Consider the following 19,131-nt stretch of genomic DNA (forward strand, 5'->3'; position numbering starts at 1 on the left):
ATTTAGTTATTTAATATTATTTAATTAACAGTTTAATTAAGTTTTTTAAACCTGAGAATGATTTTTTCAACATCAATATATGACATAGAAAACTAAGGAGGCAGCTATATTTGAGACTTTTTTCCCCCTAAAATAAAGGCTTATAAAAAATACATGAAGCAAAAGATATATTAAGAAGGGTACTGGGGCGCCTGGGTGGCTCGGTGGGTTGAAGCCTCTGCCTTCAGCTCAGGTCATGATCCCAGGGTCCTGGGATCGAGCCCCACATCGGGCTCTCTGCTCTGCAGGGAGCCTGCTTCCTCCCCTCTCTCTCTCTGCTTCTCTGCCTACTTGTGATTTCTCTCTCTCTGTCAAATAAATAAAATCTTTAAAAAAAAAAAAAAAGAAGGGTACTGACTTTTACTCTCTTCATATTTGTTCACAGTGTTCTTTAGATTCCAGCTTGAGAATTATGATTTGCCTCTTGAAGATACCCTCTACCAATGCCACAAGGGTATGTATTGTATGTTCCAGAAAAACAACCTATTGCTTATTTTGTTATTTTTTAACCTAAAAACACAGACATGTAGTAATACTGAAGAAATAGTTACTGTGTACTGAATGTTTCACTTTCGAACATGGTGAAAGTGTCTAGTATGAAGAGTTCTAATACATCACAATCTCATTTTTACAATCGGCCCTCTCTGTCCTGGGCCGTGGTCACCAGTCCGTCCTCTATGATCTAGGTGATCCTTCCAAACACAGACTTTCCTGCCCTGGTTCCTTGCTTAAACATCTTTGATCGCCTCTCATTTCTTTTAGGAGAGTGTCCAAATTCCTTAATGTGGCATGCAAGAAGGGACTTCATTAATTTGCTGGCCTACCTTTCTAATGTCGGCTTTGGCTACTTGTCCCCTCCCCCATGCCTCCTGCCTTCTTCCGGAATCATCCTCATTATCATCAAAACAACAACCGCTGTTTGTTGAGCACTCACCATATGGCAGGCATTATGCTAACTGCTTTATGTTTATAATCTTATTTAATTTCATATTTCCTTGCCTTGGCTTCAGCCATTTCCTCTGCCTGAAATGCTTTATGCTCTTGTTGCTGAGGTGAACTCTTTCTCATTCTTCCAGATGAGAATCTGAATCCCATTTAAATTAAAAAAGTGAATTGGAATGCTCTGAAGCAACTTTCTCCTATGTCAGACCCCACAGTACTTGATAGAGCTCTCTATACTAACACTTACGTTGTATGAAAGTCTCCCCAGTGAGACTGTGAGCTTCATGAAGGCCAGCTCTGCATTTCATTCACCTCATTCTTGGGCTGGGTTATATACAGTGTTTCTGGGCTGTGTTATATACAACGATGTAATAGTCTGTATAGCAGTAGCTTATAACTGCTAGTTCAATACCAAGAAGCCACATCCCCAATAACTTTATACCTTGACGGTGCTTTCATAAATGAATAGTTTATGCAGGAAAGTTGCAAAGAGATCATTTGGTTTAATTTGATCACTTAAAGCTAAGGACACAGGCTCAGAGAGATGAATTGTCTTGGCCAAGATTACACAGCTCGTTAGTGGAAGGTTTGACACTTGAACATAGATCCTTTGACTCCAAGTTCCCTGATTTTTCTGTTGTACCATATTGCCCCATCACTATGTTGCTTTGCTGGATAGAAGAACAAGTTTCTATCTGGGTGTGAATCCAGGTTCCTTTTTTAGATGAATAAAGATACATTATATAACCAACTGGAGATACAGTCCTGTCACCATTCATCCATCATCAGTATTTCAAGGCAACAGTGTTTATATAAAACAAAGAATACTAAATCAGCAGTACTATTTCAAAGGGTTCCTTTAAGAGTTTTTATATAGAAAGTGCTACACAGGTTTCTGTTGGGAATAGAAACAACAACAAAAAAAGAATTCTTATTCTCAGGCACAACTAACATGTAACAAGTTCATTTTTGGATCAGTAAGGAAAAAGCACCCCCCCCCCCAACTTTCATATCCTTTGATTCAATCATTCTTTTTCTGGGATATCTTCTAAGGAAGAAAATGACATTACAAATTTCAGACAAAACATATTTATTGGGATGTTATTTATAATGAAATGTGACAATTGTGGCTATTAAAATGGATGATTATGAAGAACTAAATCATTTTGGAGATTTCTTATGTTAACAAAATGAAATTGACAAAATGTAGGATTGCATATGTACACAATTTCAACGAGGTAAACTGGAGTGCAGCAGGAAGGGAGATATGTAAAGTGCTATCACGAGGTGGTGGGGTGACAGACTTTTACTTCCTTATCTGTACTTTCCTGTAGATCCAACCTTTGCACGCTGAGCATGTTTACTTTTATAATCCAGACCATGAGGACTGCGGAGGTTGAGAAGTAGTGGAAATCATGGCATGGAAGTCTTTTGGAGCCCAATTAAAATTCTGTCTTCCTTAAAGAGCAGTTCTGACTTTGGAAAATTGCCCTGGAATTTGGATTTGAATTATATTCAAGAGCAGTATGGCCTTAGGCGAGCTCCAGACCTTGATGCAGGTCAGAGGGAGCACTCACTGCCTCCAAGTGCTTTACCTACATTACCTCCCCCATTGCCCACAGCAACACTAATGAGGTGGAGGTCCTGCTTAGCCTTGTTTTTACAGAGGAGAGAACTAAGTGTGGAGAGACCGAATCACTTATTCCAGGTCACTGAGAGCTAGAGTTTGAAAATAATTGTGTGGAATCATGAGCTTGTGTCATTAACTGTTATAACAAACTGTCTCTCCAGGATTGTCATAAGAAATTTGAACAAGATAAACTATATAAAAGCACCCAGCTCTGCCTGACACTTAGTAGGTGCTCAATAAATGTTTCTAAATGACTTTAGAGAGCAGATGGATCTAAAACTGATCCTTTATGGGTGGGATTCAGATGGAGAAACCAAAGCTGGACCTTCGTGATAAACACTGGCAGGAAGCTGGGTCGGGATAAGTTTTATCTAAGCTAATTGTGCTTCAGACTTACATGCAGGATGGTTTGTGCTGTTGAACGGAGATGACAGGTTTTGGAGGAGCTGGATGGAGGAGCCCATTGATACCTACAGATTCTGAGAAATAGAATGGAAAGTCCTCATACAAATCTCACAGCGTCTTGATTGCTCGGGGTGGACATGAGGATAGGATTGACGGTGATAAGGTTTATAAAGGATGCCACCTGGGAAAATGGATTTCTTTTTGGAGCAATAAAATGATTAAATCTTGCTTTTTAAGGCATTGAAGGCCCGGTTCTATTCTTGTTAGACCAACAGAGTTGCTCCATAACTACCAGGAAGCAGATTTTAAATGAAAGAATGATCCCATTAGTTAAAGTACCAGAAGATTTTAAGACTTTTTTTTTTAATGAAAGAATCAACAATTGATTTTATTTGGCCCCAATCTTATTGCAGAGTCTGTTGGAGCCATTTTCAAAACTGCTCAGCTTTGTGATTCAGAACTCTGTCTTCACTCTGGCCTACCTGGTGGAGGTGTGTGGTCTCTGTTACCGAGCTTTCACAAAGGTAAGCTTGCCTACATGTTTGTTCCCTGGAACCTGGAAACTGTCAGGAACATTGTTTCTAAACAATGTCAATGCTTGTTAGGTTAATCCCGTCAGTATAGTTAAACCTGAGCAGTTTACTGAGGTCTAATAAGTATCATTGGAATATATATATATATATTTGTATATTGGAATATATATATATATTTGCATAGAGTGTTTCCATATATATATATATATATATATATATATATAGTACCTCACATATGCACATTTGGAGAAATGAGGATCATATGATTTAGAAGAGAAGAGATATTGTAAATGAAATGAGCAGGTGGTCTAAATGACCTCTGAAGGTCCTTTTCAAGTTCACCATCTCGTGATTAGTGGGCAAGCCATCACGGCATGTCATTTTCATACCCAAAGTAGAAAAATATCAGCCTGTCATTTGTAAAATCCCTTAGAGTGCTCCTTAATTCTCATCACTTGTCTGTCTCCCCAGTTCTGGGTTTTTGGCCTCTGAGATTGTAATCTCATCTTTTGTCATCTTGCCTTCATAATGGTTTCTCTATTGCATTATCTTTCGTCTCCCCTGGCCCACTACCGAGGAAGTGGAAAAGTACTGCTTGCCCCGTGCACATAGCAGCCTTGTTGGAGCTGGGAGACGCTATCTTTATGGAAAGGCAGGGCCAACTGGGAGCGTCTCTGTCCTTAAGAACAGTATGCGATGTTCCTCTTCCAATTTCCAGATGTTCAACTTTATTTTCGGTGGGGTCTGCTCCTGTTGTTCCTCCTTGAACATTCAGAATATTCCTTTACTCATGCTGTCCACTTGTATAAGCCTTTTATTTTCCCCATTAAAAAAAATCTAATTTTATATTAAGGCTTTCATTCTATTTAAAACACTCTTGTCTTTTTCTTATGATCCTGTGTCCATTCTACCATGTTAAGTGTTCCATGATAATCCTCTCTTTAGTCTTTCTTATTAGAAATTATTACTTTGCCCGGAACAATATGTTTTCTAAGTATCCAAAAAATAAGCATTTTTTCCTCTTTCAAATCTTTCCTGAAAAGAACTTACTTCTTTTTGTTGTTGTTGTTCATTTACAACAATAGATCAGTACACAGTAGATCAAGGCACAGTATCAAAAACAATGAAGACATATACGGATTCAATGAAAAGAAGTCATTTTATTTCTTAATTTTCTTTATGCTTGGTGTATTTAAATTATACATTTTTTAGAGGAAAAACCATAATAAGTGTGTGCTTCCCATGCTGTGCACTACAAAGATTGATTACAGAGGACCTTCCATTATTTTGAAGTCAAGATATTCCTAGTTTAGAACACTCATTATACATTAAGTGCCTTCCTAACCAGTCATCATGTTAGTGGCCTCCTGACTTGCTCTTGCCGTCTACCCATTCCCAGGCGTCCAACTCCAACGACTATTTTTGGTAGGAAGCTTACGCCTCGGAGTCTTTCCATCTTCTTCATGGGCAATGGGAAGCTATTGGAAATAGTTGAAGAAAGAACACTGTCTAATTGAGCCTTCTCCATTATTTAATCAAGAGAAAAGGCATGGAAAAGTAAGGGCTTTGGAGAATTTTCTTCCTGGCAATCTGGCCGTCTAGATAGTTGAAAACTGTCTCACCTGAAAGGATAGAAATGCTGGACAAAATGTAATGAACATGATTGTAAAAGTGAAAGGTACAAAATTGGAGAAGAAATTGAGAACCAGAGTGGTAAGCATATAAGCTGATACCGTAGCAGTCTTGAGGTGGGGGAGTTACTTGTCTTAGGAGCTTAGTGGCTCAAGTTTTGTTGCTTAGATTTGCATATATCTAATTTTATTTATTTATTTTTAGTTGAGTTATACATTTTTAGTTTATTTATTTTAGTTTATTTACATTTATTTTAATCAACATACAATGTTATGTTAATTTCAGGTGTACACCATATTGATTGAACAATTGAACAATTCTATACATTACTTAATGCTTAAATATATCTGTCATCATACAACATCATTACAATAACATCATCACAATTACAACAACAATATTATTATTTTTTTTAAGATTTATTTATTTATTTATTTGACAGAGAGAGATGACAAGCAGGCAGAGAGGCAGGCAGAGAGAGGAGGAAGCAGGCTCCCTGCTGAGCAGAGAGCCTGATGTGGGGCTCGATCCCAGGACCCTGGGATCATGACCTGAGCCGAAGGCAGCGGCTTAACCCACTGAGCCACCCAGGCGCCCCCAACAACAATATTATTGACTCTATTCTCCATGCTGCACTTTTCATCTTATTACTTATTTATATAACTGGAAATTTATATCTTTTAATCTCCTTTATCTGTTTCTTTCATCCCCTCACCCTTCTCCACTCTGGCAACCAGCAGTTTGTTCTCCGTATTTTAGAGTCTGTTTTTTGATTGTTTTGTTTTTCATATTCCACATATAAGGGAAATTATGTGGCACTTTGTATTTCTGCCCGACATGTTTCACTTAGCCTAAAACCCTTTCGTTCTATCTGTGTTGTCTCAAATGGCAAGATTCCATTTTTTTCATGGCTGAGTAATATTCCAATGTGTATGTGTCCATCTTGTTTATTCAGTCATTTATCAGTGGACACTTGTGTTGCTCCATATCTTGCCTAGTGTAAATAATACTGCACTAAATATAAGGGTACATATATCTTTTTGAATTAGTGTTTTTGTTTTCTTTGGGTAAATACCCAGTAGTGGAATTACTGGATTTTATGGTATTTCTATTTTTAATTTTTTGAGGAAATACCACACTCTGTTCCACAGTGTCTGCACCAATTATCCTTAGTGGCTTGTGATTTGAAGCCCACACAGAGAAGGTCTTGGGACTGTTTCAGGCTTGGAGCTGGCTCTGAGTCATCCCCAGTAGAAAGTCAGAACCCTTGAAAGGGTATACATTTAGTAAAAGGGTGATTTGGAAAGATTATATTCCTATATAGAGGTGACGAAGAATGGAATCTAAGCCTAGGAACCTAGAAATATTTATAGTTTCCTTTGAGAATTAGTAACATGAACCTATCTTTGAACATATTTAGAGTGTGAATTTAAGATACCTACGTACTCTGTGAGCCCCCAGAATGAAAAGTCAAATAACATTGGTACAGAGCAGGTAATAGCATTGGAGTGTTTGGTAGAAGTAAGCTCAAAACCTATCCTCAAACCACTGTGGATGGGTATGACTTCAGTCTAGACCTAACACAATTTCCAGAATTACAGTCTTGATGAACACGAATTTACAAACTAAAATTATAAAACACATAAAGAAATAATCCACCATGAGCTAGAGTAGAAATGAATCCAATAATCTAATAATCACAATGAATATAAGGAATTTTTGGATTTTTAAAAAAGATTTATTTATTTTAGAGAGAGTGAGAGAGAGGCAGGGGGAGAGGAGCAGAGGGAAAGAAAGAGATTCTGAAGCAGATCCCATGCTGAGCACAGAGCCCATCTCAGGGCTCAGTCTCAAGACCCTGAGATCATGACCTGAGCTGAAACCAAGAGTCAGAGGCTTAGCCAATTGAGTCACTCAGATGTCCCAGGAATTTTTGGATTTGATTTTTAAAATCCAGCTATGTCTTATTTATAAGAGAAACCTCTAAAACACATCTAAAGACACTGTTGAAAGTGTGAAAGAAAAATAGTTTAAAAATATACCACGCAAATACTAATTAAAATAAAGCTGAAACCAGTAAACAGAATCCAAGTTAAAAAGTATTTCTGTAAAAAATGTTGCCCTGTATTGATAAAAGGAACAATTCTTTAGAAAAATGTGACTGTTCTAAAACTTGTACAGTTAATAATACAGGCTTAATATATATAAACAAAAAATGAATAGAATTACAAAGAGAAGTTGTCAAATTCATACTCATAATGGGAGATTTTGACACATCTCTTTCAGTAATTAATAGATCAAGCAGATAAAAAATGAATAGATTTGAACAATGTAAGGAGCAAATTGAATCCAATAGACATATAAAGAATCTTGAATTCTCCAGTTTGAGAATGTATTTTAGAAAGAACATACACAAAGTAGCTGTACCAGCTTGCATTCCCACCAACAGTGTAAGAGGGTTCCCCTTTCTCCACATTCTCTCCCGCATTTGTTGTTTTTGCCTTGTCAATTTTTGCCATTGTAACTGGTGTAAAGTGGTATCTCAATGTGGTTTTGATTTGAATCTCCCTGATGGCTAATGATATTAAATATTTTTTCATGTGTCTTTTAGCCATTAATATGTCTTCTTTTGAGAAGTGTCTGTTCATGTCTTCTGTCCATTTTTTGACTTGCTTTTGGAGTTTGAGTTTGAGAAGTTCTTTATAGATCTTGGATACTAGCCCTTTATTTGTTGTGTCATTTGCAAATATCTTTTCCCATCCCGTGGGTTGCCTCTTTGTCTTGTTGACTGTTTCCTTTGCTGTGCAGAAGCTTTTTATCTTGATGAAGTCCCCAAAGTTCATTTTGCTTTTGTTTCCCTTGCCTTTGGAGACACGTCTTGAAAGAAGTTACTGTGGCCCATGTCAAAGAGGTTACCACCTATGTTTTCCTCTAGGATTTTGATGGATTCTTGTCTCACATCAAGGTCTTTCATCCATTTAGAGTTTATCTTTGTGTATGGTGTAAGAGAATGGTTGAGTTTCACTCTTCTGTATAGAGCTTTGGAAAAGAGTGTAGAGGTTCCACAAAAAGTTAAAAAAAAAAGTTAAAAATAGAGCTACCCGGTGGCTCAGCAATTGCACTACTGGGTATTTACCCCAAAAATACAGATCTAGTGAAAAGAAGGGCCACATGCACCCCAATGTTCATAGCAGCAGTGTCCACAATAGCCAAACTGTGGAAAGAGCTGAGATGCCCTTCAACAGATGAATGGATAAAGAAGATATGGCCATATAAACAATGGAATATTACGCAGCCATCAGAAAGGATGAATACCCAACTTTTACATCAACATGGACTGGAGGAGATTATGCTGAGTAAAATAAGCCAAGCAGAGAAAGTCAATTGTCATATGGTTTCACTTATTTGTGGAACAGAAGGAATAACATGGAGGACATTAGAAGAAGGAAGGGAAAAAAGAAGTGGGGGAAATTGGAGAGGGAGTAGAATCATCAGTGACTATGGACTCTGGGAAATATACAGAGGGTTTCAGAGGGGAAGGGTGTGGGGGGTGGGTGAGCCCAGTGATGGATATTAAGGAGGGCATGTTTTGCATGGAGCACTGGATGTTACACACAAACAATGAATCATAGAACTCTACATCAATAACTAATGGGGTACTGTATGGTGACTAACATAACGTAATAAAAAAAGGAAAAGAAAAAGCATATACATAACATTTATAAACATAGGACAGGTAATAGACCACAAATAAAGTATTTCATTTCATTTCATTTCATTTCATTTCATTTGGCTCTACACCGAGTGTGGAGCCCAGTGCAGGACTTAAACTCATGAGATCAAGACCTGAGCTGAAATGAAGAGTCAGACACTCAACCGACTGAGCCATCCAGGAGCCCCAGGACACAAATAAAGTCTTAGCACACACTGGGGTATCTATTTCAGAGACCAAGTTCTTTAATCACAATGCAGTTGAATTATAGATCAATAACAAAGTCATAACTGCACAGAGGTGTTTAAGGGTGACCTAGAGAAAAGCTCCATATCTAAGGGGAGGCTACACACATCTTAGACAGACTACTTTTTATGTGAGTATTGAGGCAGGTTTGTACTGAGATTTGGAGCCTCCTGGTCAAGTCCTCGAGCAGCTGGGATAGGCAACCCCTACGTAGAGCTTCACCATCTCAGAGGGTGGAGAATAGCACACGCACACACATTCCTGGCACACACACGTGTAGGTCGCCAGGCCCTGTCCTGGCTACCACCCAGGGGCCTTTGAGATCTTCTCTTGACTGTCCCCTCTTGTCAGATGTCTAAATCCCAGCCCCCTGCCAGATTCGGACCCTAACCAGGTCCCTTTGCAAGGGTGGGGTGTGTATAGAATGTGTACGTGTGTGGTGCCTAGGGTTTGTGTGAGTGAGTGACCGGGCACGGCATGCGTGCAGCCAAGCCTACCGAGAGCGCGGCTCTGGAAGTGCACAGCGTTTTTCGGGTTTGCAGGATGTGTTCATATATATATGTGTTTGTTCTGTGTGTGCGTGTGCCCTCTTTTGAATTCATACAAAGGTACTGGATTAATGGTGTCTAGGACTTGCTATATTTGGAAATTGAAATACACTTTTAAATGATTCATACATCAAAGGAGATAAGAGAATTTAGAAAAATATTTAGAACCACACAAATGTGAAAATACTACATTCTAAATGTTGGGATCTATAGCTATAGAGATATTTAGAAGAAAAGGTGTAGTCTTAAATACTTCGGTTGGAAAAAGAGAAATGAAATGAGCTAACAATTCAAGTTAAAATAAACATAACAGAGTGCCGTAAGATAATTTAAAGGAAGGAAATAATGGAGAGAAGAGCAGGAATTAATGAAATGGAAAACATGACTTCAGTGGAGGATCTGTACAACCAGAAGGGGGCTCCCGAATTAGACCAATGACACTGGCAGAACTTTGGCCAGACCAATTAAGGGAAGCAGAGAAAAGGCATGGATAAAGCATATCAGCAATGCGAAAGGGAATATAACTCTAGATGTATTAGAGACCTTGAAACGAACAACTCTGTGCTCATAAATTTGGAATCTTGGACTGTAGGGACAATTTTTTTTTAAAAAATGTGACATATGACAACTAAAAAAAAAAAAAAATGGCTGGACCTCAATGATTAAGGAAATGGAATCACTAATGAGAAACTGTCCCAGTTTTAAAGACAACTTTACTATTAAACACCAAAGGAACAGAGTGAGCTCTACTTTGTGCAAACTAATATAATCGAAAGAAAGACATGCTTCCAACATCTTTTATGAAGCCAGTAGAATTGTGATACCAAACAGACAAGGGCAGTGGGAGAAAGGAAAATTACAGGCCATTTTTACTTTAAAGGTATAAAAATTCTGGATGAATAATAGCAAATTAGTATGTGAAAAATAAAGCCTCCTGGCCCAGTGAGGATTTGCTTGGAATATAAGAATGGTTTAAATGTTAGAATATTGATTTATGTCACCAAGTTACCAGGTTAAAAGTGAAAAAAGTGTATCATTATCTCAGCAGATTCAAAAGAAGCATTCTATATAACTCAACATCCACTCATAACAACACTTGTCAAACTAGAAATAGAAAGGAACTTACTTAGCTTGTTACAGGGTTATATCCAGAAACCTCTAGGAAACGCTATACTTCCTGGTGAAATGTCAACGTAGTCCTTTCAAAATACTAAGTAAGATGAGAACGTCCACTATCACTTCTCCTGTTCATTACGGTCCAGGAGATCCCACTCAATTCAGTAAGATAGGAGGAAGAAATCAAATGTATAAGGACTGGAAAGGAAAAATAAAACTCTCACTTTCTACAGATGTTGTAATTATAAACGAACTGAAGAAAATATACTTGTAGACACCTTTTTATAACTTCAGTGAGAGAGTTCACCAAGGATGCTGCTTACAAATGATTACCCAGGAATCACCCACCTTTAATATTCAGTTACAAATGATTACAAAGTGTACTTTAAAAATGTCATTTATTGTGTCAACAGAGAATAAATCTAACAAAAATGTGCAAAAACTTTATGGAGATAACCAGAAAGTTTTACTCAACAATGTTAAATAAATGGAGATAGACCTTGTGTTCATGGTTGAGGACCCAGCATAATAAAGACAGTTAATTCTCACAAAATAACCTATAGATTTAGTGTAATTTCAATAAAAAGTTAAGACTTCTCTCCAGATAATAATGGGCTAGATCATTTGAACTTATCTTCCCACTTAAAAAGTTAAAAAAGAAGCGAACAGAATATTTTTTGAAAACTTCAGTGCATCAGAATGCTAACCAGATATTAGATGAATCACCAGGCTAAGATCAGGGAGAGCATAGAAGTGCAGAAATGTGACTAAGAGGCTGAGTTGCAATTCCAGAAGATCCAGGAGGGAAACAAGAGTCAGAATCTAGGACCTTCAAAGAGCGGGGACTTGGTCTGATTCTGCACCACCCTCAACCCCAGTTTGGTCAGGACAACAAAGTAAAGATAACCCAGAGGTAAAATCACCTTCACAGCCATCGAGCTCAGTGTCACACCCTCTGGTGGCCCAAGATAAGATATTATAGGGCTTGTGTGTTAAGGTAACCTGGACCAGGCTAGTGCCTCCAGGGAGCTGGCAAAAAGGAAACAGAGAGCTCTTTGGATGAAGAGAATATTTCAGGCCTCGAATGATTTCTAGAAATAACTTTTTAAATACACCGTTCTGTATGCAGAGCTCATCGGACATACAAGGAAGTAGTACACCATGAATAAAAATGAGGGGAAAGAAAAGAAAGTGGATGCAGACCCATTGGGTCTCTGGTTACTTTGTTATGATCAGGAAGGGACACGCAACAGACTTCTGAGGTGCTGGCCCTTTGACCTTGGCATTCAGTCTATACAAATCCATTTCATCTGCAGTTTTATGTCCTATGTACTTTTCTGCGTGTGTGTTGTCATTGGCAATTTAAAAAAATGTACAGAATTGAAAATGATCTTGTGTTCTATTAACAGGAGAACAGATCAATGAATGTTGGTATGTTCATATAATAAAATATAATTAAGCTATTTATTTGAAAGAACTAGAGCTACATGTAACAGTATGAACTAATTTCAAAAATATAATGTAGCAACAAATTGTAAGTTGCAGAAAGTTACAAAGACATGAAAAATAGTATTACATCTTGTAATGAAGGCATGCATAGGTAGTAAAAACATATGTGAAATCATGCACCAGGTTCAAAATAGTGGCTACTTCAAGGAAGGGAGAAAGAAAATAGAACACCATATAGTTCGTTTCAACAATTTCTGTGATTTTTTTTTAAGGAGTATGTGCAGGAGTTGTTGGGGGAGGGGCAGAGAAAGAGGGAGAGAGAATCTTAAGTAGGCTCCGTGCCCAGCACAGAGCCTGATGTGGGGCTTGATCTCGCAACCCTGAGATCATGGTCTGAGTAGAAACCAAGAGTCAGACACTTAACCAATTGAGCCACCCGGGCGCCCCTCTGGGTTGTCTTCTTTATCCTGAAAAACGTTAAATAGAGCAAAATGTCACGATGTGGCCAAGAAGAGTGGTAGTACCTGGTACATTCCGTCTGTTTTTCTGCATGCTTAAACAGCCCATTTGAAAAGTAAGTTCTTTAGAGAGGCCACAAGACCCTGAAAATCACTATATAAGCTCCTCTCTAAATAAATCATTTCCTTTTGGGAATAATGCTTTTTGATTTAATTTCTACATTTCTTGGAACTTATCATTTCCTGGGAGCAAGAACCTAATCCAGTGGGTTCAGTGTTTAAGAGACATCCTATCTTTTTCTTATCCATTGAATTATGTGTTCTCGGTGCTTCTGTAAACTCGTTACGCACACAAAAATGCCCTTTAAATTTTTTCTTTTTCATTTGAATTTTATTTCTTAAGGACAATTCATTATGCATTTTCAAATACTGGTTTTCATTTCCAATTGTGAACTTCCTGGAAGCTCTTTTGACATAGGTCTGTTCTAACTGAGTTTTTACACAAGCTTACCTTCTTCTCTTTTGTCTGTCTAGGAGCGGGATAAATTCTACTTGTCTCGCAGTGTTGTTCTGGAGCTCCTGCAGGCCCTGAAGCTCAAATCTCCTTTACCAGATACAAACCTCCTCCTGCTTGTCCAGGTGGGTTTCTTCACTTTTTGTAATACTTTCCATGAGATGCACCATGTTTGGAAAAATTAAGGAAGGCGTGGGGCATATGTACAGATCGAATAATTCCACCCCAAAATGAGAACCAATCTATCTTATATGAGCCGTGACCTAAGTAATATTCTGCACTTGGCACTCCCGCTGGGTAAACAAGACAGAAGGGGCACATTTATTTTGTTCCTACGGTGGAACTAGTACTGTGAGGGACCAAAAGAAGATGGGAACACTAATTTCTACCCTCAAGAAATTAACAGCTGGGTAGATTGCAGGGCAGCTTGTGAACAGCTACCGCACCTGGCAGGGGACTAATGAGGCCACAAGTGAGGACGAGGCTGAGATCTGGTTGCAGAGCCACGTGCATATGGGTGGGTCGCCACGTCTCTGTGAAGCAGAATTGAAGGAGAGGGTGGGCCTGACCATACAGTGAAGTGGCAGGACGTATGGAATCCAGCTGGAGTGGCAGGTGGAGGCGAAAAGCACCAGCACCCTTGGGAGCCCGGAGGCAGAAGGGCTTGAATGCGTACAAGGAAGATTCTGGAGAAATTACTGAGTTGAGGCTTTTGGCTGTAGGGTTGCTAATGAGGGGCTAATGAGGGGCTGAGCCCCTCCATCCCTGGCATCCTTAACACAGCATCTTAGACAAGTATGCAGGTTTTTAACACATAAGATAGGCTCTCACCAGTACTGTGGGAGGAGTTATATATAAACAAAGTCCTGGGGGGTGTTAAGAGCAGGAGGCAACCCATGTCCTATGATGTGAAATCAGGGAAGACTTCATGAAAGAGGTGGCATGTGACGTAGGCCACAAAGGACTGGTGGGTGCAGCCAAAAGTCTTTCCATGAGGTTGGGGTTTAAGCACCAGGGCCTGACTGGCTTCAAGCATTGTGGGGAGGCATTAATAGGATGGTGAACTAAATTTAGGGATAATGGCTTGAGGATGAGGTTGAGAAAAGCAGTCTGGCTACATAAGAGAAGTTGGCAGGGGATCAGGTAGACTGGGACCCCACCTCACACACCAAGGCTAGACTTAAAGACGTGGACTTCTGCTACACCTGGGACCGGGTATCATTCAGACTGCCTTTGTGCAAAGTGCCCAAGAAATGAGTCACAGCTGTTTTATTTCTTCCCAGTGAGCATGAAGACCAGTGTCAGAGTCTGGACCTACAAGGTTGAGGTTAAATGACTAGGGGCAATGGGGTCTTGATATCAAAGAACTAGACAAGTGTCCCTGAATCTTAGGTACCTGGGGTGCCAGTGGGAGAGATGAGGGAGAAGGAAACACCATAAGCACCTGTCGTGCGCCTGGCAGCGTGCTGGGTGCTTTAATGCTCCCCTCACTTAATCCTTACAACAGTGGGAGATATTAGTTCTGCGTCACAGCTGAGAGACTGGGCTCAGTGGGGTTCAGTGACTTGCCCAAGACCACACAGCTGGCACCAGTGGTGACCACAAGAGCCAGGGTCTACTCGGTGTGGAACACGGCCCCGTCAGGCTCCTGGCCTCACTTGCCCCTCTCACCTTAACAGCTCCTAGCTGTTTGCACTGCCTTCTCCTCTCTCCACACAAATGCAGCCCTCTGGCCTCAGGCTGACTAAAGGAGTTTTGCTCAAACTCTGCTTCTTATCAGATCACTCCCTGCACCGAAAACCTGCACTGACCTGAGCTATGAGGTCTTCCGTCATCTGGCCCCATTGACCATTGACGAAGAGCCACATGGACTGTTCAGTGGTATCTTCCATTACAAGTATTTACCAACCACCTGTCTCGGGCTAGGTTCTGGAGACATGGCAGTGTGATAGACATAAACCCTAGGCTAACCACTCTACCGGAAATGTGCACAATAGGTAAAGTACTAAAGAGGAGGGAGTGGCTGGCTCAGGCTGGGAGACAGAAAGGCTCAGTAAAGCCAATCAGAGCCCTGACTTGGCGCAGGCACTGGGGAGATGAATAAGCCATGGCCCCTTCCTCCTGGGAGTTTATTATCTAGTGGGTGAAGCTGACATGTAGGCAGACATTTCCAACACAGGGTGACAGGTACGGTAGCAGAGGTGCACACTTAATGAGAAGCGGTGTGGAAGAGGGACCGTGTGGGCCTTGAGGTATGTGCAGAAGCTCAGGAGTTTCCCTGGGAGATGAGGAGGAACAACAGCTCTCACTTAGCAATTTAATATCCACCACTGGTTCCCCTCCTCCCCTACCATAGACTCTTAATCCTTAGAACCAGAATGGAATGTTTCTCAAAGGCATGAGATTTAGTGAGAAGTTGGTGTCCTCTCAGTAAGCCATGGTCTGGTTTTCTGGGGTGCCTTGAAGCCCTCTGAGAGCAGTGATCACTGGCCGATGCCACCAATGAATGTCGGGCACACTGTAGTCAAAAGAAAATAGCTCACATTGTACCAGGACTCTAGACAAACCAAGAGGAAGACAGAAGACAAGTCACAGCCAGGAAGTACCCAAATTCCTAAGGAGGGGCTGGCTTATACTTTCTTCTGGTGGATTGCCAGCCCCATTGGCCAGCCCCTCCTACTTCTGCTGAAGCAGCTTCACTGCTTTTGAGTAAAAGCAACTTGGACACAAACCGACCATAAGGAATGAATGGGATCCGTGCTAGCTTGCAGAAGAGGGCAGGTGGACTGGGCTTAGGGGAAAGGCCCATGAGGGATTTAAGCTATCAGGCTGACAGTAAATGAGAGTCACTGGCTTCTGATGGTGTTCTGGATGGGGACCTGCCACCTCCAAACAGCCTAGGTCTCCAGGCCTGAAAGGTGTTTTCCTGCTTCGGTCAGAGAACATTCCCTTTGTTGCCCTCAGTCTTGAGCAGAGATGATCCGTGTGGCTGATCTTCTTGGGGTCTAGCACCCCATGCCATGACGGCTGCTGGGGGCTGGTTTTCTGTGAAGTATGTTAGTCAACCATAATAAGCACTTGTCACAAGACAGCAAAAGAACACTGACAGTTTAAATTGCCCGGTGCTTAAGGAAACCATGAAAACAGTGATTATTGCATCACCGCTAGGTGAATAAATAACAAAAACAAATTAGCTTTAGGAATAAAGAAGCCCCAAAGAGTAAGTCATTCCAAACGTGTTTTTGGATTTTCATATACCGTTTCAAATAAATAGCATCTTCATCTTTTTAGAACAAGGGTGTATTTGTCATGGAACCATTAAATGTTAAGAATCAAGTTGTAAAATTATGTTGGAGAAGGTACTTCAGAGACACTTTGGGGTCATGTCCATGAAAAATGACTTAAGAATAATGTTTCAATCTTCCTGATGAAAAAATTTAAAACAGGGGCACCTGGGTGGCTCAGTGGGTTAAAGCCTCTACTTTCGGCTCAGGTCATGGTCCCAGGGTCCTGGGATCGAGCCCCGCATCAGGCTCTCTGCTCAGCGGGGAGCCTGCTTCCTTCTCTCTCTCTCTCTGCCTGCCTCTCTGCCTGCTTGTGATCTCTCTGTCAAATAGATAAGTAAAATCTTAAAAAAAAAATTTAAAACAGTACACTATTATGAAGTCATATATCTTTGTTCTGTGTACTCTTAGAATAAACCATTTTTATTACTGAGAGGAAAAAAAAGTTAAGCATGCTTAAAAAAAACAGAGGTAGTTTCCTTATCTGCCCAGTGGTTCCTCCTAAACCATGGAGGGAGGGCCTCCATGGGGCTCTTCATGGGCTGAGGGAAAAGCATCCACCATCTCTCTCCATGAATAGGGCATCTTTATGATGTTTTCCCCGTTCTCTTTTCTCTTGCCCTTGACTGCAGGCTTCCTGCAGGTCTCTCTGAAAGACGGCAGAGGTGATAGCCTGTTGTCTGGTAGCTTCTCTTAGACCAGAGAATCTAGTCTGAGTCCAAGAGACACCCTCCTCCTTACTGATGGAGTGTCAATTCTGGCACCTGGAGGACCAGGCTCACAGTACAGACAGATGATCTGTCTGGGGATGACAGTGACTTCCACAGATATCAGCAACCATCACCTGATGGCAGTGGGGGAAGCGTTGTTTAATTGAAAATGCAACTTGGAAATAGAAAGGAAAGCATTCATTGGAAGGAGAAACCGCCAGTGATCCACCCTGAATGACCCTGACTCCTTTAGTGACAAGAGAGTCAGTGACTCAGACTTTGGATTTTCCCTTCATTCTTTTCTTCCACAGGGATCACTAGGGTGTCTCCATTACTACTTTTCTAATCACAGACTGGGTAAATGAGTTCACAGACACGGAGCCATTTACATTCTTCTCATAGATAGATGGTGTCTTTGTTGTTTACCACATACTCTGCCCTAAAGAACAACGGAACATTTCCCCAAGGGATGTGGGGCCACCCACGTTTTAAATATTTCAAGGTAAGATAGGTACCTATTGGTTTTTTAATTCTTAAAAATTCCTTCTGGAGGCCCATTATCATAGGAAATCTCCCACTGTTCACTGTGGTCATCTAGCCATGGCTGCTAGTACTTGTTCGGACTTGTGTATCAAGTCAGGAGTCCTCAGATGTGCAAGTGGATTCTTTACTTTTTCAAGAAAAGAGGCTTGGAGATAGGAAAGAATTTGCCAAATTGAAAAAGTTAGTGTGTTCTTCAGAATCTAGATTGTCGACCAGCAGGATGTATTCCTTCAGCACTTTGGACAGATGCCCTACCTTGTTTTCATTCAGACCTGTGGACATTTTTGCTTTCACCTGCAACCTCTTCTCTTTGGCTGGTCTGCTTGTGTGTAATAGGTTATTATAAGTATTCTCTCGCTGTATTAAAGCAGAGTTTTCATAACAGAGTGATAAGTCACTAAAAGCCTCCGTAAAGGCTCTATAAGCCCAAATAAAAAAGCATTTCCTCAGCTTCCATTATGTGTCAAGAGTAGACATTCTGCTAATTTGCATGTGGCTCTCCCACTGTGTGGGTTATACCTGCATAGACTCATGTGAGAAACCGTGTGGGTGAAACATTTTATTTTAAAGATAGGTTAGTGGTAGGTTGGAGGACAAAGACTTGGCAGAGGGACGGCTGTTGTCTTTAAGTCACAGATACTATTGAAGTGGGGTTATTATTATTAGTTGAGTTCCTAATAATCTGATCACTCTCTCGGTGAGAGGTGGAGATATTATTCTGAGTCTCATTTTGATGATGAATTTAGCAGTGACACATAATGGATGTCGTGTTTCTTTTGTATTCTTTTGTGTTCGTGCGGGAGTGCACGGTTCATTAGGCATCTTTCCGTCACAAAGTATGGAATTCTTCCTTCTGTGGCTAACATCCTTTCCCTCTCTGGTTTTAGTTATATCTTTATATTGTGAGCAATTCTGGACAATCATAATGGGGTTTTGCAAGTCATGGTTAACAGCTGTATAAAAAGACAGAAGCGTTGATTAAGGTTTTAGTTGTATATATTATGTGAAAATTACACTGGATTTATTTGTTTTTATTTTTAAAAACATGTTTATAAAATTGTAAGTAAACTCTACACCACACATGGGGTGTCAGCTCACAACCCCGAGAGCAAGAGTTCCATGCACTGCCACCTGAGCCAGCCAGGTACCCCCCAAATTACACTGGATTGAAATGCATTGATAAAAAATAAATGGTAGATGGTTTGAGAGGCTTGTCCACTTTTATACTCATTGATACATGAGGCTCTCTGTGGTACTTCCATAAACTTTAGGGTAATTTTCGATTAATTCTGACTTGTAAGAGTTACCACAAAACAGACATTTTAATCTGGCCTCCCATCGTTGACGTGATATGACTGACAACCTACTTC

General features: G+C 40.3%; 1 protein-coding gene across 7 annotated transcripts in view; it reads left to right on the top strand.

The window, feature by feature from the left end:
• The window catches only part of UNC79 (unc-79 homolog, NALCN channel complex subunit), a 237,087-nt gene that overhangs the window by 190,672 nt on the left and 27,284 nt on the right, over positions 1-19,131 (top strand). For all 7 annotated transcript variants that reach the window (XM_045073073.1, XM_045073079.1, XM_045073063.1 and 4 more), the window contains 3 exons: positions 425-493; positions 3,430-3,540; positions 13,245-13,349. In XM_045073073.1, the coding sequence (XP_044929008.1) occupies positions 425-493; positions 3,430-3,540; positions 13,245-13,349 (285 nt within the window). The remainder of the gene's footprint in view (positions 1-424; positions 494-3,429; positions 3,541-13,244; positions 13,350-19,131) is intronic.

The sequence above is a fragment of the Mustela putorius genome, unplaced genomic scaffold, assembly GCF_011764305.1.
Source record: "Mustela putorius furo isolate JIRA1106 unplaced genomic scaffold, ASM1176430v1.1 tig00000129_pilon_pilon_pilon, whole genome shotgun sequence".
NCBI lineage: Eukaryota > Metazoa > Chordata > Mammalia > Carnivora > Mustelidae > Mustela > Mustela putorius.